At 40.8% G+C, this 21216-nt stretch overlaps 3 protein-coding genes across 6 annotated transcripts in view; 1 reads left to right on the top strand and 2 right to left on the bottom strand.

Moving 5' to 3' along the window:
• Nucleotides 1-52: 52 nt before the first annotated feature.
• Nucleotides 53-13815, top strand: LOC121719491 (5-hydroxytryptamine receptor 3A-like). Its single transcript, XM_042105189.1, has 10 exons — nt 53-91; nt 305-371; nt 2135-2304; nt 7030-7074; nt 7251-7360; nt 7864-8033; nt 8286-8437; nt 9520-9730; nt 12169-12327; nt 12600-13815. Exons 2-10 carry the CDS (start codon nt 311-313, stop codon nt 12860-12862), a joined length of 1341 nt encoding a protein of 446 aa, XP_041961123.1. The 5' UTR covers nt 53-91; nt 305-310; the 3' UTR covers nt 12863-13815.
• Nucleotides 13816-15040: 1225 nt separating this feature from the next.
• LOC121719392 (NACHT, LRR and PYD domains-containing protein 5-like) overlaps nt 15041-21216 on the bottom strand; it is a 60957-nt gene continuing 54781 nt past the window's right edge. For all 3 annotated transcript variants that reach the window (XM_042104940.1, XM_042104942.1, XM_042104939.1), the window contains 5 exons: nt 18962-20768; nt 18529-18702; nt 16491-16655; nt 16337-16383; nt 15041-16171 (listed from right to left, as the gene is read on the bottom strand). In XM_042104940.1, the coding sequence (XP_041960874.1) occupies nt 15624-16171; nt 16337-16383; nt 16491-16655; nt 18529-18702; nt 18962-20768 (2741 nt within the window). In that variant the 3' untranslated portion in view covers nt 15041-15623. The remainder of the gene's footprint in view (nt 16172-16336; nt 16384-16490; nt 16656-18528; nt 18703-18961; nt 20769-21216) is intronic.
• Nucleotides 21136-21216, bottom strand: part of LOC121719468 (GTPase IMAP family member 9-like) — a 22092-nt gene continuing 22011 nt past the window's right edge. For both annotated transcript variants that reach the window (XM_042105134.1, XM_042105135.1), the window contains one exon: nt 21136-21216. This exon is cut by the window's right edge and continues 198 nt beyond it. In XM_042105134.1, coding sequence (XP_041961068.1) covers nt 21206-21216 — 11 coding nt within the window. In that variant the 3' untranslated portion in view covers nt 21136-21205.

The following is a 21216-nucleotide window of genomic DNA, read 5'->3' on the forward strand; positions in this document are numbered from 1 at the left end:
GCACAGCTAACTGTGCTCTGCAAAATCCACTTAGCATTCAGCTGCACACGCCTGGAAACACAGACGCAGAGAAGCTTTACACAGACTCCTGGTAGGACATTAAACCTTTAAATATACTCTATTATATTATATATTATATTTATCATAGACTCTACCATTTATCTTCTATTTCTCATCCAAGTAGCATAAACTCTTTATTTTGTTTATTAATTCACTTGTTCATTCTTATATTAGTGTTATTCTTCACCCTGCTGGCTTTCTGTAAACCACTTAACATGTGCTCAGTGTGGCCTTATTTCTACAGCGTCACATGTCTGTTTGCTACAGGGAAGTCTTGCTGTGGATGGCTGCTTTGGTTCATTATTTGCCAGGTGGGCTGCTTAAACAAACACTGTACTTCTCTGCCCTCCACACATAGACACTCTTTCTTTCTCTCTCTCTCTCTCTCTCTCTCTCTCTCTCTCTCTCTCTCTCTCACACACACACACACACACACACACACAGACACACACACACACACACACACACACAAACACACAACACACACCGACACACACACACTCATAGACACACAAACACACATAGGCACATAGACACACAACACACACACACTCTTGAATTTCTGACGAACCGTATTTAACAAGTCAAATTCAACTCATGTGTCTCATCGTTAAAAGCCATAAACACAGGGGCACCACAAGGATATGTTTTGTCCCCTATTCTATACACCAATAACTCCTCAGACCACACCTTTTTAAATACGCTGATGATACAGCATTCGTGTTTTTTTTTTTTATTCTAATACTGCAATTCGTGCTTGTGGACATCAATCACCTATCTTCTGTCCTTCTATTTCAAGTTATCATGTGTGTCATTTGATTATATAATCACAACAAATGCTAATAAATGAAAACAGAATAGGCTTTTGTGCTATAGGCTAACGTTACAGGTCACATAGGCTAACTCCCGTATGTCAAAATAAACTGATTTGATCCTAATAGTTTAGCGATCACATACAACAACAACTAGAGGGCTTTGAGAGGGAGGTGCAGGGTTTTATCAAATGGTGTTCAGACAATTTCCTTGTGGTTAATGCGAAGAACACAAAGGAGATGACCATAGACTTTAATAAAAAGGGATTTATAGTTCCACTCTCAAATATAAATGCGTAGTGGTAGAGCAGGTCACAACATACACATATCTGGTTGTTGAAATAGACAATAACTGTTAAAACTGACTTTAAAACTGACTTCTAAGGAATGTGCACAAAATAAGTCCAAAAAGTTGCAGAAGAGGATGTTTTTTCTAAGGAAACTTAAACATTTTAGAATAGACAGCTGTATTCTTCAGATGTTTTACAAAGCTCTCTTGCAGTCGCAGAGTGTCTAATTGTTTGCCCTTATTTGTGCCTTAGGTACTGTATGTTAAGGACCAAAATAAACTGCAACGAATATTCAATCTGTAGCTCAATTGTACAATGACCTTTGTCTAAAAGAGACAGAACAACATTTAAATGATTCAACCCACCCTCATGCATCAGAATTTCTTAAGAAGCAACAGGTCAAGTGGCAGAAATTAGGACCAGAAGGTACAGCATTCTTTTGTGCTTACAGCAATTAGACTGTACAACAATAGACTTAAACATTCTTAGGCATTTTAAACTATGAGCATACTGTATATATCAACACTTAACTAGTTTACTTGTTCACACATGCTTGTCATGCTTCTTCAATGTTTACTGCTTTGTCTGTCTTGTCCTTGTTCTTTAATGTTTTAATGTTTTTTTGTATTTATGTTTTTATTGTTATGCAGTTGGCTGTATAACAATGGAGCGTGTAATGGTGACCACATGAATTTCCTACCTGTGGATAATAAAGTTTACCTTGACCTTGACACACACACACACACACACACACACACACACACACTGTCCTTTATGGTTCTCTATCTAAAGAGACCCTTTCAAGAGAGTTCCATTATCAGCATCATAGATGGCCCCACAAGACTTCCTTTTTAACATTCCATATGTTATCTTAATGCAGAGGAAGTAGATTGGGAACCAAATAGAATGTTCAAGCATTGTTTTTGTTTTTATTGTTGAAAGGGTCTATACTGTTGACTATCCTTTCCACAGGCATGCATTGTGACATCCCAAATTCCAGTGCAGACCCCTCCTCCCTGGCACTCAGCCAGTGGTTGTCTTCCTTTCTGGACTCAGAGGCAGCCCAGCTCAGGCCTGTCCGTGATTGGCAGAGGAGTGTGTCAGTCAAAGTTGACCTGAGCATCCAGAGTGTGCTTGATGTGGTAAAGTATCAAAGTAAAAGACAAAAGAATACAACTGGAAGTATTTTACTGTATGTCTAATGATGCACATGGAAGGCAGCAATGCTGTTTCAAATTAAACGGTATTAGAAGCCCATGAACATAAGACATATGGTCATGCACTAAACACTATAGTAATAGTATACTATAGTATAGTAATAGTGTGTCCAAACACAACTGTGTTAATAGTGTGTCCAACACAACTGTGTTAATAGTGCATCCAACACAATTGTTTTAATAATGTGTCCAACACAAGTGTTTTGTATCCAACACAAGTGTTTTAATAATGTGTGTCCAACACAATGTTTTAATAATGTGTCTGTAGCAGATGTTAAGTGGTTAGCACCAGTTGAATGCACAGGGCAAGATGAATGAAGTACACACACAGCAGGATGGGGTATCTGCAACTGTTTACTGGGCACAGAATGGGGCACAAAGGGGCACTTTAGAATGTGCACACGCACAGCAGTCTCGTTCCCATTCCTCCTTACAGCATCCACTTTGCAACTCATACAGTATACCAGTAATTATAAATATTAAGTTATACATATGATAATAATTAGATATAAATGACAAAGATAGCCTACAATATAATACAGTACAGAAGTTATAGGCCTACAATACAATAAATAAATATAAACAAACTCATATATAATATGGGTAGGCCCATAGACATAATATACATAGACGCCGCATCGACCGCTACTCCTTACTAGCGCTGACGAGATTTGGAGCCGCCATCTTGGACCGGTCATCCACTCCACTCAGTGTAATCTGTTTGGCCTGTGAGATGAGCTGTCAGCGCACTTAATTAATCATATCTCACTGAATACCGAACAGATTCTCACTCGTTTTTTTTTGCTGCAAAGGTCATACATGTAGCTATGATACAGGACACATGATTTAGCGTATTTTAATATTCATAGTGGGTTTAACAGTAATAGAATATTCTGATATATGATATAAAGTGACCTGACGTCCGATATCAAAACTGGGAACATAATCCATGTTTGACAGCATAGACAAAACTAGTTTGATACAAGTTTAATGAGTTAAATATAGTTCACAGTTGACAGAAAAGTTCCATCAACAGCATTATTCACAGAAAGGTTCTATAAACATTTAAGTGAGATCAGTGCCATTCAGACATCTGAGGGGTATTCCAAGTAGGCCTATGTGGTTTAGTGACAAACTTGGGTAAATTGACAGAATAAGTTGTAAACCTTCCAGTAGAAAAGCTGTATACAGGAAACATGGTTGTGTGTATTTTAATATTCATAGTGGGCTTAATAGTAATAGAATATTCTCATATATGATATATTATAAAGTGATGACATCCAATATAAACACTGGGAACATAACTAATCCATGTTTGACAGCATAGACAGAAACTGGTTTGATACAAGTTTTAATGGGTTAAATTGACAGAAAAAATCCATTAACATTTTCAGTTCAGTGCCATCAAAAATAAAGTTTGATGAACAGACATTGGTGTGGCATAAGTAAAGGAAATGGAGTAACTGGGTTCAATATCAACAGCATTTGTTAGACAAGTTCCATAAATATTGTAAAGTGCAAGTTTGTAGGTTTGTTTCTGATCCTTAAAAAACAGACATTGGTTTGGCATAGTAAGTGTAACTTCATCAATTCAAGACAAAAAGGTGACTTGTCACTTGTACAGTGTCAATGGGTTCATCAACAGCATCTGTTATTTACAGTTCACAGAAAGCTTTCAGCCCCAATGAAGAGATTAAATAAATAAGAATTAAGAAACATTTTAGAAACTGCTAAGATCAGCCCCGTTCATTGCAATCAGTAAAGAATCGGGGAGTGTCTTCACAGGCTCAGTGAGACAGAGGTTACTGTCATGCAGTTGGTTCTATGATTTCGATAACTGGTGCATGTCATTTTGTATGTTCCCACCTTGCTAAAATTGCTTGGGTACACTTTGGCTAAGAAAAAAGTGCTTCAGACAGCAGGTGGGCAAATAAGATAGCAGTACATAGTGAAACTGGGTAAACTCCCTAAAAGAGGACCGAGTCAACCAGACGATGGGGAAATGGGACACAGAGTGGTGAATGCAGGTGATGAAGGTGGAGCTCATAAATCAAATATTCAGTCACAGTGTAGCAGATGCCCTCCAATACTGCAATGAAGAGCTGCACCTTCCTCAGTTCCAGGGATGTGAGGAGACTATTCAGTTCATTCACAGTCTCCTTGAGCAAGGCAGTTGTTCTGGGGAGATATAAAATAAATAAATGAATAAAATGAATAAAGGAATTTGAGAGGCATCTTATTATTGTTAGGGTAAATGACATGTGAATAATACAGTGTTGGGCAAGCTACTTAGACATTGTAGTGAGCTAAACTATCAGTTACTCTGCTATGAATAAAACACTACACAATACTACCACCCAGTCAAATGTATTATTAACACAAACACAGCAGTAGGCTAGTTCTCTACATAGGAAGCTACTTTAAATTGTGCCAATTACACATGACAAGAAAAGTGTAGCTTGTGTGGCTAAGCCACTTGATAAATAAAGAAGTTAAGCTATTGAAAAGTTACTTTATTCAGAAAATAGTGAAGCTACCAACACGCTTAGGCTACAAGTAGCAGCTAGCGATTGCCCAATAATATAGGCTACAGTCTGTGCCACTTGTGTAAAATTCGCCAGCCAAATCTAGTATGATTTATTTCTACAATAGCCTTTTTGTGTCAGTTGTAATCTAAGTCAGTGTTATGGAATATGACTTATTAAGTCTCAGTTCATAGCCAGGTGAACACAGAGTAAACAGCCTAGCTAGCTGGCTACGATTCTCATACAGTAATATCAAAGATCCTTGCTCTTTCTCAACTCTCTGGTAATATTCTATTCACAAAATACAACCATTAGTACGGTAATGTTAAATCTTACTTGAGAAAAGTAAATCCCCCGATTTGAGCAGGAACATGCTGCACAGTACTGGCATCTTGTGTCTTCTGCTGCAACGCAACGAGGAGTATGACCGGTCCAAGATGGCGGCCGCATTTCTCGTTTCCAGCAGCCAATGCGGCGTCTATGTATATTATGTCTATGGGTAGGCCCCTTAGCTTTATACTGTAGCGTCGGTGGATGTACATGTTTAACGTCGAATGAGTGTCTCCCAGAATGCAGTGCGAGTGAATGCTAGAAGGTGTAATGTCGATTATAATAGTTGTAGATACGTTTAGCATGTTGTGTATTTGTTAGCGTGTTAGTCTCTTTGGTTGTACCTCATGTGTTTATCCTCGTGTGGATATGTGTGGTAAACCCTTATTGTGTGTTACATGTGCGGCTGAGACTACCCCTGTGTTGCCCTATGAAGTTAATCGTATGTCTGATTGTGTCTGAGTCTTCCTATTCCAATATCTGGCCGACCTGCCAAAGGTGAATGTTGTTTGAGGGTGAGATCGCTACAACACTATGCCATTATATAGGCTTTGGCTTAATACAGATCATACATAGAATTAATCATGTAATATAATAAATATACATAGTGGCGTTATAGCCTACAACAATGTAAATGTGACAGAACCCACTTTATATTAAAAGAAAACCGTTAGACATTTCATACCTGGGCACAAAGGGGCACTTTAGAATGCGCACACGCACAGCAGTCTCGTTCCCATTCCCTACACACAGTAACGGCAAATACCATAGACTATACAGTCTATCTATGGCAAATACCAATGAAACGCTAATAACGGTAAAAACTAATTTAACTATTTTCGAAGCTTCAAATATTACGAATAACACATACAATATGATAATGTATACAACAGAAAGTTATGACATCGTTTTCCCTCGTTGTGGGCTGATAACTTTATGTACAATATAATTGTTTAGGCTACATTAGGCTACGGCATGTATAAGACACTATGAACGCTAAAGTTATTGATTTCTCATACACATTCGCTAAAACAAGGTTACAAGTGATTAATTAATACTTCTAAAAGATCATGACATTGTTTTCAAGTGATTTCTATTCAAGAACAAGACTTTTAAATAAATAATTAATGCCGTTTCTATTGGAGGAAAATGATAGTGGCTTACCCCTTACAGCATCCACTTTGCAACTGGGGAATGCTGTAAACACTGGTTGCTTAGCAACATCGCGCAACACTTAGCACGAGATAATAATAATAGTAATTTATATATATATATATATATATATATACAATCATTAATAATATGCATTGATTTGATGAAATTCACCACAAAAATTAAATAAAACAATAGACAAAGTATTTCACTGCTACATGTCCAAGTGTTTTAATAATGTGTCCAACACAAGTGTTTTAATAATGTGTCCAAACACAAGTGTGTTAATAGTGTGTGTCCAACACAAGCGTTTTTAATAATGTGTCCAAACACAAATGTTTTAATAATGTTTCCAAACACAAGTGTGTTAATAGTGTGTGTCCAACACAAGTGTTTTTAATAATGTGTCCAAACACAAGTGTATTAATAGTGTGTGTTCAACACAAGTGTTTTAATAATGTGTGTACAACAGAAGTGTAAATAGTGTGTCCAACAAAAGTGTTTTAATAATGTGTCCAAACACAAGTGTATTAATAGCGTGTGTCCAACACAAGTGTTTTAATGTGTGTACAACACAAGTGTAAATAGTGTGTCCAAGTCTTGTAGCGTAACCGGGAGTAACATGTTCACCTCCTGTCCACAGGATGAGAAGAATGAGCGGTTGCTTCTCTATGTTCTCTACATACAGGTACACCATTGTGGTTTTATTTACTTATTTGTTGTTCTCATGCTCTACTTTGTTTTAAGTAAGTTGTCATTATTTTTCCAAACTCTCATTTTTGTTGCCAAAACTATCAATGTGTTATGTGTGTTTCCCTCTGTCTTAATCTCTTTTCTCTGTTTTTTTCCTCTGTCATTCTATAGGGATGGGTGAATGAGCACTTAAGGTGGGATCCGTCAATGTTTGGAGGAGTCCAGCAGGTTACTGTTGCATCAGAGAGATTGTGGAGGCCAGATGTGATTCTCTTTGAGATGTGAGTGTACACGCGCGCACACACACACACACACGCACACGCACACGCACACGCAAACGCACACACACAGGCACATACACTCACACATACTCTGTGGGCAGCCGTGGCCTACTGGTTAGCACTTTGGACTTGTGACCGGAGGGTTGCAGGTTCGAACCCTGACCAGTAGGCACGGCTGAAGTGCCCTTGAGCAAGGCACCTAACCCCTCACTGCTCCCCGAGCGCCGCTCACTGCGCCGGGATTAGTGTGTGCTTCACCTCACTGTGTGTTCACTGTGTGCTGTGTTCACTAATTCACGGATTGGGATAAATGCAGAGACCAAATTTCCCCTCACGGGATCAAAAGAGTATATATACACTTATACTCTCTCACACACACACACACATATGCACACACAAAGACAGACAGACGCACAGACAAGCACACTTTCACAAACTCAATCTGATTTACATAAATTAGTATATATATATATGATGGAGATATGCCGCCTTCTGTTGATTAGTGCAGGGATGGAGGATTATGATAGGTCCCCTCAAGTGTCAATCAGTCATGATGGGTGGGTGGAGCAATATCAGCCCCGCCTCCTGGAGTCCAGCTGTCCTCTCAACTTATTCCACTTCCCCCTGGATACACACATCTGCAATCTGACATTCATATCACAGGCACACACAGGTAAGACACACACACTTACACACACACACACACACTCTCTCTCTCTCACACACACACGCACGCACACACATGCACACGTACACACACACACACACTCATCTAGCCAAAAGCAAAAACCGTTACCTGGTGGGCATATGGTTACAGAGAAACACACACACACACACACACACACTGCAATCAGACATTCATATCACATACTCTCACTCTCTCTCTCTCTCCCCCTCTCCCCCTCTCTCCTTGTCTTTCTTTCAGAAGGGGAAGTGGAGTTGTACTGGGGTCCTGGCATCTCTGGTGGACAGGGCGACGTCTCTTTCTCCAGAGGGGAGTGGGAGCTCACGTCTCTCACTGTCCACACAAACCCCCGGAGACGGAAACCGAATAACCGTCCTTCCATCAGCGCTCAGGTCAGTGAGAGAGAGACAGAGAGAGACAGAGAGAGACAGAGAGAGAGACAGAGAGAGACAGAGAGAGACAGAGAGAGAGACAGAGAGAGACAGAGAGAGAGACAGAGAGAGACAGAGAGAGAGACAGAGAGAGAGACAGAGAGAGACAGAGAGAGACAGAGAGAGACAGAGAGAGAGACAGAGAGAGACAGAGAGAGACAGAGAGAGAGAGAGAGAGAGACAGAGAGAGAGAGAGAGAGAGAGAGCGCGAGAGAGCGCGAGAGAGCGCGCGAGAGAGCGCGAGAGAGAGAGAGAGAGAGAGAGAGAGAGAGAGAGAGAGACAGAGAGAGAGACAGAGAGAGAGACAGAGAGAGATTGAAAGAGAGATATTTGAATTCTGTATTTTTTTTAGGAATTTAGAGTTTTGTGGACTGCGTGTGTGTTTGTGTGAGTGCACATCTGTATGAATTTGGTTTTGTGTGTGTGTGTGTGTGTGTCTACATCTGTATGCCTTTGAGTTTGTGTGTGTGTGTGTGTGTGTATCATTGTGTGTGTGTGTGTGTGTGTAACATTGTGTGCATGTGTGTGTGTGTGTAACATTGTGTGCATGTGTGCGTGTGTGTGTGTGTGTGTAACATTGTGTGCATGTGTGCGTGTGTGTGTGAGTGTGGGGTCCTGGCATCTCTGGTGGACGTCGCCCTGTCCACCAGAGATGCCAGGACCCCAGTACAACTCTACTTCCCCTTCTGAAAGAAAGACAAGGAGAGAGGGGGAGAGAGAGAGAGAGAGAGAGAGAGAGAGAGAGAGAGAGAGAGAGAGAGAGAGAGAGAGAGAGAGAGAGAGAGTGTATGTGATATGAATGTCTGATTGCAGTGTGTGTGTGTGTAACATTGTGTGCATGTGTACGTGTGTGCATGTGTGCGTGTGTATGCATATCTGTATGAATTTGGTTATGTGTGTGTGTTTCTATATCTGTATGCATTTGAGTTTTTGTGTGTGTGTGTGTGTGTGTGTGTGTGCGTGTGTATCATTGTGTGTGCGTGTGTGTGCATGTGTGCGTGTGTGTGTGTGCATGTGTGTGTGTGTGCATGTGTATGTCACAGGTGACGGTGCGCAGACGTCCTCTTCTCTACGTGGTGATGCTGCTGCTACCCACGTCGCTGCTGATACTGCTGGACCTCTTGTCCTTCCTCATCCCTGCCTACCTCAAGCAGCGCCTCAGCGTCACGGCGACCATCTTCACTGGCCACTTCATCTTCCTCATCGCCATCTTCACGCTCTTCCCGCCCTTCAGCATCAAGCTGCCTCTCATTGGTCAGTCTGAAAACCATCACCCTCCCCATTCAGCATCGAGCTGCCTCTCATTGGTCAGTCTGAAAACCATCACTTTCACCATTTCATCAAGCTGCCTCTCATTGGTCAGTCTGAAAACCATCACCCTCCCCATTCAGCATCGAGCTGCCTCTCATTGGTCAGTCTGAAAACCATCACCCTCCCCATTCAGCATCGAGCTGCCTCTCATTGGTCAGTCTGAAAACCATCACTTTCACCATTTCATCAAGCTGCCTCTCATTGGTCAGTCTGAAAACCATCACCCTCCCCATTCAGAATCAAGCTGCCTCTCATTGGTCAGTCTGAAAACCATCACCCTCCCCATTCAGCATCAAGCTGCCTCTCATTGGTCAGTCTGAAAACCATCACCCTCCCCATTCAGCATCAAGCTGCCTCTCATTGGTCAGTCTGAAAACCATCACCCTCCCCATTCAGCATCAAGCTGCCTCTCATTGGTCAGTCTGAAAACCATCACTTTCACCATTTCATCAAGCTGCCTCTCATTGGTCAGTCTGAAAACCATCACCCTCCCCATTCAGCATCAAGCTGCCTCTCATTGGTCAGTCTGAAAACCATCACTTTCATTTTGTAAGATAAGTCTTGACAGTGTGGGTGTAAAAACTGTTTGGCCAGTGGTGGAAACTCTGGTAAACGAGCTTTTAACAGTAACAACTTTCCAATCCAGATTAGTGAAGCCAAAAAGTCCACCTAACCAATAATAATAATAAAAAAAATGGTCTTTGCACATTGCTTATTGGGTCAGAGAATTCATATTATTTAAGTGGCGTAGCTTACATACAGTAAGCAGTCTTGCAGAACTGTTTGGATTCACATATAAGTTGGTTCAATATTTTAAACAACTCATCTATGTTATATTTTACCACCAGTGGTCCCCAGACCACACTTTGAGAAACACTGCTCTATGCACGTCCAATAGCACAGGTGTCATATATTTTTGACTACTGGGGGAAACTGTGGCGCTGTTCACAAGTAATGGGAATAACTTTTCTGATTCATTCTGTTTAGTTCTATACTTCTTAACTGTATATAAGTCAATTATTGACACTAAAAAGTGAAAAAAAACATGCACACCTAAAAGGACAGTTATGCTGACAAGAATCACAAAAATGTAAACGGTGAACAGCTCCACTACTATAACCTGACCCACATTAAAATGTAGGGTCTAGGCCAGGCGCGGGCAAACTTTTTTGCTTAAGGGCCACATTGGGTTTTGAAAATTGCCCGGCGGGCCGCACAACAACCCCCCCCCCCCCCCCCCCACGACACACACATAAAAAAAATACATTTTTTATAGCCTATAATTTAGTATGAAAAGTATTTGTTTTAAATTGTGAATTGCTAATTGTATGCTGTTTAACAAATGTATAAATTGTGCACTGTTGCTTTAAGACAGTCGCTTTAATTCACGTTTATTTCTCAATGATCTTCTGCCCGCTCCGCTATGGCTAGTGCTGTACCTACGGCTGGGCCCTCTCACAGTTTTTAAATGGTCAGTAGTGGGAACTACTGTTGCCTTCATGATTTCCTTTTAAAAGTTTTATATCACTTATCAACAATGACAAGCCAGAACCTGCGGCTCTCTCTCCCTCTCGTGAGTGCAGACGCGTTCCCAATTAAATGGATCGCATAATGTTCACGTTAGATCTGCGGCAAAGGATCATAACTAAGAGTTAACTTAGTTTAACATGATGTTATCTCTATTTAACATGATGTTTTGACATTGACATTGTAAACGTTCTCTAAGGAGAGTGAAAAGCAGTTTGCAGTAAAGCTAACAATATGCCTGATAACCAAATGAAATGCTCGGCGGGCCGGATGAAAGTGCTTGGCGGGCCGGATCCGGCCCGCGGGCCGCAGTTTGCCCACCCCTGGTCTAGGCACTCACCGTTCGCAGTGCTCAGTCCGAGGGGCGGGATAATCGGTTGTCTTTCAAATTCCCTCTGCACGCAATAGGACAGCGCTATGAGTCCCATGCGTTTCCCACCAGCTGAGCTAGTTGGCTAGTTCAAACTTTTGCCAACTTAATAAAAGCTTAACTCGTGTCACACTGTTCGCCAACAGCAACATCCATCTTATTTGTTTTCAAGTAGCAGGGAATTCAAGCCAAACCGTTGCAACATTATTATTATCATTATGTTAAGCCCGCCTAACGACTCTATACACGATTTGATTGGCCTGATAGAAGTTTAATTTTTCGAGCTCACAAGCCAACGGAGAGTTGCTAGACTAGCCCTGGCAGCAAATGTAATTTGCTGCCGCTAGGGTGCGTCTAGATTTCTAGGCTACCACTACTCCATTTACTCAACAAGTTGTTGCCATTGTGTGTACATACTAAATCTGATTAAACATATTATTTCTTTCTTTCTTTCTTTCTTTCTTTCATTCCCTGTCACCTTCAGAAGTCTACCTGTTTGGCTCTCTTGGGCTGCTAGCATGCAGCACCATGGAAACAGCTGTGGTTTTCCAGATAGCCAATGGGAAGTCTGAGTGGTTCAGGAAGAACATCTTTCCCAGCCTATTGTTGTTGAGTGGGCGGAGTCACTGGGAGACGATGATAGGTTCACTGTCATTCTCTTATTTATGAGTGTGTGTATCAAATGGGTTGATACATCAACATACAACAAACAACATACATCAAAATGTACATATTTTCATTGTTATTCTATCTCTATTTAGAATCAAGAGTGGTACTACTACTACTAATCATAATACCAAAAGTAATAAGAGCACACTTATTAATAATTCATTATTATCACTACATAAACATTTAGTCAGAGATTATGGATTTTTTTTCTCCAACAAAACATCTTTGCTCTGCCTCTCTATTTAGAGCCAGAAAGGGGGCGTTCAACAGGGGGGGCTGTTGATCCCGTGTCTACCTGTCATCATGGATCCCCGGGGCCTGCAGTCCAACTGCTGAGGGACCTCGTCCGGATCCGCCAGGACCTGCTCCAGATCCGACGAGAGCAGACGCTGCTGGACTTGTACAGAGAAGTGGGCTGCAGTGTGGACCGTGGCTACCTCTACCTGCACTGCCTGGTGCTCCTGCTAGGGGGCGCTGCACTGCTGAGAGAGTGGGATAAGCACGTGTAGCAAACCAACCGCCCACCACTACAGCAGACAGATGTCCAATAGGTTCTGCATACCGTATGCCTAGTTATCAGAAAAGTTTTACATCTCTTTACTGTCGGAATGGACACAAGCATGCTTAAAAATTGTGCCTGCTGGTAGTTTCTGCACCTATACTGCAGTCAGAGAACACCAAGTTCTGATATCTGTATCTGAAGAACTGTGGGCCTGTTGGCCATGAATAACTATGATGGATGTATAGATAGATAATTTTTCTGTATTTTTTAAAAAAGCTTTGGGCCTATGGGCCACGAAGGACTACCACAACTGTGGTAAATGTAAATAAGGTTTCAGCAACCATTTTTATTCTTTAAGAGCTGCACTATAAAAACCTTAAAGCCACAAAGGGCTTGTGTACTGTACCTGGACCTGATAGATGTCAGCATTGTGTTTAACTGGAGGCAGACTACAAGAGACCATAGACATCTTCATGTTGACGAACCACAGCTAAGCAACTTGTCTGGTACTGCTACACTCTCTATTGAATATTGATAGAAGCTAATTTTATATATCATTTAATATTATTACTCAAAAGTTTTGTAATCTGTGTTAAGACCATATTCACCGATTAAAACACACTATCCCTTCTTACAAAAATGTCTATATCTTGCCATGCCGATGCTTAACAAATCTTCAGTTCACAATGAGGATCATCCAGTCATCTCCTACATGGATGGAATCATATTCATGGCATATCATTCAATTAAGCACTCATAAGCAAAGTACTAACCTTTCACTGTTGTTTTATTGATTTTTTTTTTTTAAACGGATATTTATCATTGAGTGGCATGCATTTCTGACTTGTAAGCGATAGAGAAAACTTAAAGATTATCAATTCCCCTCTTAACTAGATGTACTGCAGAGTGGTACAAAATATGACCGCCACCCAGTCCAGCACATTTTTTTCCACAAAAATAAGGCACACTGAAAGGCATATATGATTCTGTCTCACTGAATTGCAATATGCACACTCAATTCTCACTGGTATCTGCTAGACAACAAGTACCAAAACATGATTAGTTCATAGATTTCACATGTAAAATACATTTTATACAACCCCACCCCCATCTTGCCTGTTCATAATTCTGAGAAATTCTTGAATTGTGTGCATGTGTGCGTGTACATGTTTATGTTTATGTGTGTGTGTGTGTGTGTGTGCGTGCATGTGCTTGTGTGTGTGCCTGCGTATGTGCCTGTGTGTGTGCATGTGCATGCATGCGTACATATGTCTACTGTGTGAGTGTCATACGTATGATTACTGTGAATGTATGTGTGTGCGTGTGTATCTGTTTATGCACATGTGTGCATATGGAATGGGTTAACATTAACCTGACTCTCGCCAGATGAATTTCGTTCCGCCTAGCTCCACTCATCCATCTGGGATTGATCCATTGGAGAGGTGTTTCAGAAGGCTGGGCCTTATCAAAAATCCATGCATATGATTTGGATACGTCACATCTATGAAACTCCCGCCCTGCGTCCTGATTGGCTCTACCATAAAATCTGGTGCCGAAATCACTCTCAATGGAAGTGATCCCAGATGGATGTGAGTGGAGCTAGGCGGAACAAAATTCATCTGGCGAGAGTCAGATTAGGTTAACATGACCCCTGGAGGCAAACATACGCAAAAAATTGGTCATCCTAGGCCCTACGGTTCTCAAGATATTCACAGAAAACTCTGTTGGTGTACGGTCACTAAATGTACACATAAATTATTTTATTGTATGGCCCCCCATGAACGAAAGTTCACGAAACTTGGCATGCATTCGGAGGTTGTCATAATGATCCTACACTTTCCATTTTGTGCAGTTTTGACTATGTTAGGTCACAGATACCTACGATTACAACACCTCATTTTTACTTTTTTGTTTTTAACTAGGTGGCGCTATACATGAAATGAGTGGTTATGGAATGGGTTGACATGGCCCCTTAAGATCAACATACAAAAAAAGATGGTCCTCCTAAACCCTACGGTTCTCGAGATATTCACAGAAAACTGTGTCTGCCATACCCTCCTTTCAGAGGGTCCAGTCCAGCGGGGGGGCTACAGATCAAAACGATGGTTCCATGCTATCCATGTGGGGCTACATGCCCACCAAGTTCCGAGAGAAAAAAAATAAAATACACAAATACAGCAAAACGTATCTGAGAATATCCATATGTTTCTGAAAGATATAAAAACTGTTAGAAATCAATAAGCAAAAATGTTGACTCATTCTATGACGGCCTGAATATTGCAGTCATTGTCCTCAACATCACTAAATTATTTCAACTCATCAAAACATGTTATTAACCAGAGACTGATGATGCAAACAATAAAAAAAGAACTTAGAAAGAGCATAACAATTAAATGACAATGTGAAAAACATTGGTATGAATACAGATACAAATACAGTCAAAAATATCAGAAAGCTGACCATTGGAAGTCATAGTTCTCTAAATAACTGAACAGTGATTTCCACTCAACAAAACATTATTAACCAGAGAATGTTGATGCAAACCAAAAAAACCTTAAAATCATTGATACAAACACACATACAGTCGAAAATATCAGAGAATTTCTGGTGGATAAAAGTTGGTAACAGCCGATTAGAAATCTTTACAAAAACTTCACAAACATATGCAGAAAAGCAGTGGAGGCATTCTGCAGCCTGACTACATCATGACCATTGAAGGTAATAGATCTTTGTGTTATTCAATAGTGATTGTAGCACAGCAAAGTATTTTAGGACTCACTATCCTGTCTCTTAGTATGCTCTTTGACTTGGCACAGAGTAACACTCTCCAAAACCTCAAATGCTGGGTAGAGTGGTTCAACAAATCTCGCAAGGAATGTGTGCAGGTGGGTCAGTGCTCCTGAGGAGATATTGTAGAAGGACAGGGTTCCACTTTTCCAGTCCAAGAACACTCCTAGTCGCCCAGACTTGGAGCGAGGAGTTGAGATGGTTTCAGTGTTGTTATTGTGTTTGGCATCGAATGAGGTGATAAATTGCTCCAGACCCCAGGACTTGTTGTTGCATCCAATCCTATTATCATCTTGTCCGTCCCTGTGAATACTCTTGTACGCAACACCAATTGTAGCTCGTCCACTCCAGTCCACTTCCCAGTAAGCTTTCCCGGTCAGGCCCTCACTGCATAAGACCTGCTGACAGTGCTGGAATCGCTCTGGGTGATTTGGATATTTCTGGTCCTGCTTTTCCACACTAACCTTATGGTTCTTCCAACTTAACTTTTTGTGTGCAGTGTTTCGGTCTAAAGTGATTTTACAGGCATCTGAGAAAGTAATTATCAGTTGGGAGTCATTTTAAGTTTTAGGTTACTTGAGGTTAAGTATATCGAATTAAGGTTCAGATTAGTGGTGAAATAATCACAGAAAATATTATAGATATAGAGAAGACCTATGTCAAAAACAGAAACATGAATTGGATGGTCACTCACATTTTCGTAGTCCGGACTTCAACCAGTATTCTGCTTCACTGTCAAAACTATAAGAAAAAAACAGAAAGTATTCTTCAGGCCAGATTAGTATTATTCTTTTGTAGTTTTGCAAACACATAACACTGGTTAACAAGCAAACATCTGCTTTCTTCACCTTATTGCACACCGTAGTTTCTTCGGTGTTTTAGAGAGTATGGCTTTCCCCTCAACCCCTGGGTAATTGCAACTCAGGTCAAGCTCTCTCAGATAAGAAGGATTGGAATGCAGAGCAGATGCCAGTGCCTTACAGCCAGTCTCTGTGATCCCACAGCAAGATAATCTAGAAAGGGACACACAGTACAACAGGATAAAGTGTGTAGTCTACAGGTTATTTTTTTATAGAATGGTTAATTAGGCAATAAGCCAGTCGAGTCCGTAGGTTACACTAATTCTACAACAGATAAGGGCCGTTGTTAACCCCCCTTAAAACCCCCGAAAGTAAGAAACTTACTTTCGGAAATTAAAGGCAGAGCAGCTAAAATCATTCTTCCGCCAATAAATATATTTCCTCTATCTGAATGGTTGCCAAGCAACGTTGAGACGCAGCTACTATCAAGTTATGGTAGCGCAGTAATATAGAAAGAAATGCGGGTCATTCCACGTCAATTCAACCAGGGCCCACGCACTTAGGTCTCAAAAAATTCTGAAAAAATTACCAGGTGTACCCATGTTACCCAGGAGACACACTGTAAAATTACTCTTATGTAAGATCAATACTTTCCAAGATACAGCCAGTTTTACAGGGGGAGGGGGGTGTCGATTTTGTTCGGGCTCTTTTTTTTTTGTCAAAGTTCACAAGCCCAAAGCGCAAGAACTAAACCATGTAGGAAGCTCAACATAAGTACATAAATAGGAATAGCATGTAGCAAAATCGTCACGTTTGGTCTGGATAATCCTGCATGGTCATAGCTGTCCCTCAAAGTTGATACAAATGGTATTGGAGTTTTTGGCTGGGCTCTGTTTAAGCCTTCAGAAGACATATTTGTACTCAACATAGGCTCTTGATTTATTTTCCTTACTGAGATAAGTAGAAACACTCACACAAAAAACAATGAACAGAAAATAAATTCCTTCAGGGTCTGAACAGCAGACCTTAGAAGTCTAAAAAATCATTTTGGTTCTCATTTTCAGAGCACCTAAACACCTTGTGGCATTTTGCCCATGTTCAGGGTGGGAAAATAAAAAAGAAAGATTTGCATAAGACAAGTCAAATTGGTGTTTTCAAAAAGAAGGGATCATGGAGAATAAGGAAAAACATATTTAAAAAATCTTTGTATATTCCCACAAGGTGTTTGGGTGCTCTGAAAATGATAACCAAAATGATTTTTCAGACTTGTGAGGTCTGCTGTTCAGACCCTGAAGGGATTTATTTTCTGTTCATTGCTTTTTGTGAGAGTGTTTCTACTTATCTCAGTAAGGAAAATAAATCAAGAGCCTATGTTGAGTACAAATATGTCTTCTGAAGGCTTAAACAGAGCCCAGCCCAAAACTCCAATAAAATTTGTATCAACTTTGAGGAACAGCGATGACCATGCAGGATTATCCAGACCAAACGTGACGATTTTGCTACATACTATTCCTATTGATGGAATTCCCCCTCCCCCTGTAAAACTGGCTGTATCTTGGATTGATCTTACATAAGAGTAATTTTACAGTGTCTCCTGGGTAACATAGGTACACCTGGTAATTTTTTCAGATTTTTTTGAGACCTAAGTGCGTGGGCCCTGGTTGAACTGACGTGGAATGACCCGGTCAAGGTGTATATTTATTCGGGATTTTACAACGGCATCGAATGTGATTCAGCCAATCACAATCAAGGACTGGAACTATCACTTTTAGATTTTTTTTTATAGAATTGTGTAATAAAAGTAACGTTCCGTAGTGATGGCACCCTTTCTTCTCTAGAAGACTTTGAACAAAGTGGGTCATTACATTGAAAATGTATGCAAATCTAGACTGCCAATTGGAAATCCTGGATGTATCCTAGAACTCTAGGCAAAGACATTTACTGTAATTCAACACATGTATACGGTCAAACTTTAACGGTCATGTGCATTATAAAATAATTACAAATTGTAAATTTGAGAAAAAAGGTAAGAATGCCCATTTCTTCCCTCGGTTTCTCCAGTTTACAAATGATTTTTTCTTGTTACCTCAGTTTCTCCAGTTTACAGTTTGTACTTTTCAGTCCAGAACAGAGAATCTCAATCCCGGAATCCTGAAGATCGTTGTCACTCAGGTCCAACTCTCTCAGCGCTGAGTCTGCAGACTGTAATGCTGAGGCCACAGTGTCACAGGAGTTCTCTGTGAGCTTACAGCCAGCAAGGCTGTGGAAAGGCACACATCGGAATTTGATTGAACTGCATACAATTTCACAAGTAGTATCTATTTTTTCCCGATAACATTTCATTCAGGGTACAAATTAGTAAATGTAACTCAGGTTTATAGGCCAAGGGTACTTGCGTATTCAAGAATTTGGTCTCTGCATTTATCACATCCATGAACACTATATACTATTACAAATACTAGTATTTTCCCCCCATATATTCTAGTCAGGGCACAACCATATATAGTTAAGTCACTCACTCAGCCTTACGGCAGTTTTTCACAGCTGGAACCAGCCTCTTGCGACCCTCATCAGATGTGTTGTACTTCTTCAGGTCAAATTTATCCTGAATATCATCAGAGAGATTAAGCATGTAGGCTAGAGCAGAGCAATGTGCCAGTGACAACATTTTGACTGAGCCTGAATTCTCTGAGTTCAAAAATCCCTGGACTTCCTCATGGACCGAGCGGTCATTCATTTCACTGAGGCAGTGGAAGAGATTCATGCACCTTTCCGCTGAGATATTCCTCCTCTGTACTTTCTTGAGGTTGCTGATGATTCTTCCCATGGTTTCTGGATCAGATTCTGAACGGGGGAGGAGGCCGCCTAAAATCCTTTGATTGGACTCCAGTGAGATGCCATGAAGAAATCTGACGAACAGGTCGTAGTGACCATTTTTACTGTCCAGTGCTTTGTTGACTGCCATTTTCAGCAAATCGTCCAGTTTCAAATCATCAGGCATAGGTTTGTTCTTCTGAGCCAGAAACATCTTGATAGGTTTTAGGTTCATGCTTAAATAGCAGTGAAATGCAAAGAAGGCAGCAAGGAACTCCTGGATGCTAAGATGCACAAAGTAGTACATCTTCTCGTGCAAGTTGTTGACATAACAGTCAGATTCCTCCTTTAAGATCTCTGTGCACATCCCAGAGACAAGAGGATCATTGGCACCAATTCCACATTCCTTAAGGTCCTCTTCACAGAAAATTACTCGGTCCTTGTCCAGTTGTGTAAAGGCTAGCTTGGCAATTTTCAAAATGACTTCACTGTTACACTCTAGAAGTTTCTGCCTGTTCATTTCACTTGCATCATAGGTCTTTTTGTGTGTCCTGTCAGTCTGGATGAGCAGGAAGTTGCAATACATACTGGTAAGGGTTTTGGGAATTTCACTGCGGTCTTCCTGAGCAAGCATTTTCTGGAAAACCGTTGCCGTGATCCAGCAAAACAGAGGGATGTGGCACATGGTGTAGAGGATGCGTGATGCCTTGATATGTGAAATGATGGTCTTGGCCAGGGCAGGGTCACTGATTCTCTTGTGGAAATACTCCTCCTTCTGTTCGTCATTGAAACCTCGGACTTCTGTTATCTGGTCAATGTGCGATAATAGAGTCTGGGTAACAGCTGCTGGCCGTGAGGTGATCCAAAGGAGAGAAGACTCGAACAGCTTCCCTTTAATGAGGCTTGTGATTAGGACGTCCACTGTGGTGGACATGTGCATGTCTGCTACCATCTTCTTGGAAAAGTCCAAACGAAATCTGCTTTCATCCAGGCCATCAAGAATGAAGAGTGTTTTATTGCTGTCGTAGATATCTGGATTGTTAAGATTGTTCAGTTCTCGATGGAACTCAACAAGAAGTTCATGAAAGCTAAATTCTCCTGTAAGCAAACTGAGCTCCCGAAATGGTAGGACAAAGATAAACTTTACATTGTGGTTGGCTTCTTCCTCCACCCAGTCAAGAATGAACTTATGCACACAAACTGTTTTTCCTATGCCAGCATTCCCTTTGGTCAACACGGTCCTGGTGCCTCTATCTTGCTGGAAAAGATTGTTGCATTCAATTTCTTTACCATGTCTTGATTGCATCTTGGTAGCTGAATCTATCTGGGTGATTTCATGCTCATTAACAACCCTAGTCTCTCCCTCAGTGATGTAGACTTTTGTGTAGATCTGGTTTAGGAGTTTCTTCTCCTGTCTATTTTCATTGCCCTCCATGATATATTGCACTTTTCTTTTCATTTTGTCCTTCAGGACATTTGAAATTCTCTCTTGTGCAGAATCCACATTTGCATCTGTTTTGAGATGGAAGAAATAGATGACTAAACAAATAAACAAGGAAATTAACAGTATAATTGCATTGCCATATTCATATACATGCAAATGAATGTGTTATTGTGTGAGTGTGTGTATTGCAGTTAATATGCCACTGGACCCAATGGTTAAACAGTTGACATTAGGTAATTACCCCATCCTTGCTGCAAACCTCCGTTAGCTCCAGTGACATTCACCTTGACCCCACCAACCACTTTGCCCAGACCGAGAGAGAGAGAGAGAGAAAGTAGAAAGAAAGAAAGAGAGAGAAATACATTTAAAAGTAATATGAAAAGAGTGGTATTTAGTAAATGTATGCACTAAAACACAAGTGAGATTGTTACTTTTCTCAAAGGTCCTCTGCAAGTCTATGGCCATCTGGTTCTTGTTCATTTTCCTTAAGATGTCCACCATGACCTCAACACACTT

The sequence above is a fragment of the Alosa sapidissima genome, chromosome 9 (genome assembly GCF_018492685.1).
Source record: "Alosa sapidissima isolate fAloSap1 chromosome 9, fAloSap1.pri, whole genome shotgun sequence".
NCBI lineage: Eukaryota > Metazoa > Chordata > Actinopteri > Clupeiformes > Clupeidae > Alosa > Alosa sapidissima.

What these genes read in the sequence shown, in the direction of transcription:
- LOC121719491 (XM_042105189.1), top strand. Translation starts at nt 311, where the DNA reads ATGTCTGTTTGCTACAGGGAAGTCTTGCTGTGGATGGCTGCTTTGGTT. An exon ending in TCTATGTTCTCTACATACAG is followed by an intron (nt 7,075 to 7,250) that starts GTACACCATTGT and finishes GTCATTCTATAG; the next exon opens with GGATGGGTGAATGAGCACTT. An exon ending in TCACTGGGAGACGATGATAG is followed by an intron (nt 12,328 to 12,599) that starts GTTCACTGTCAT and finishes CTCTCTATTTAG; the next exon opens with AGCCAGAAAGGGGGCGTTCA.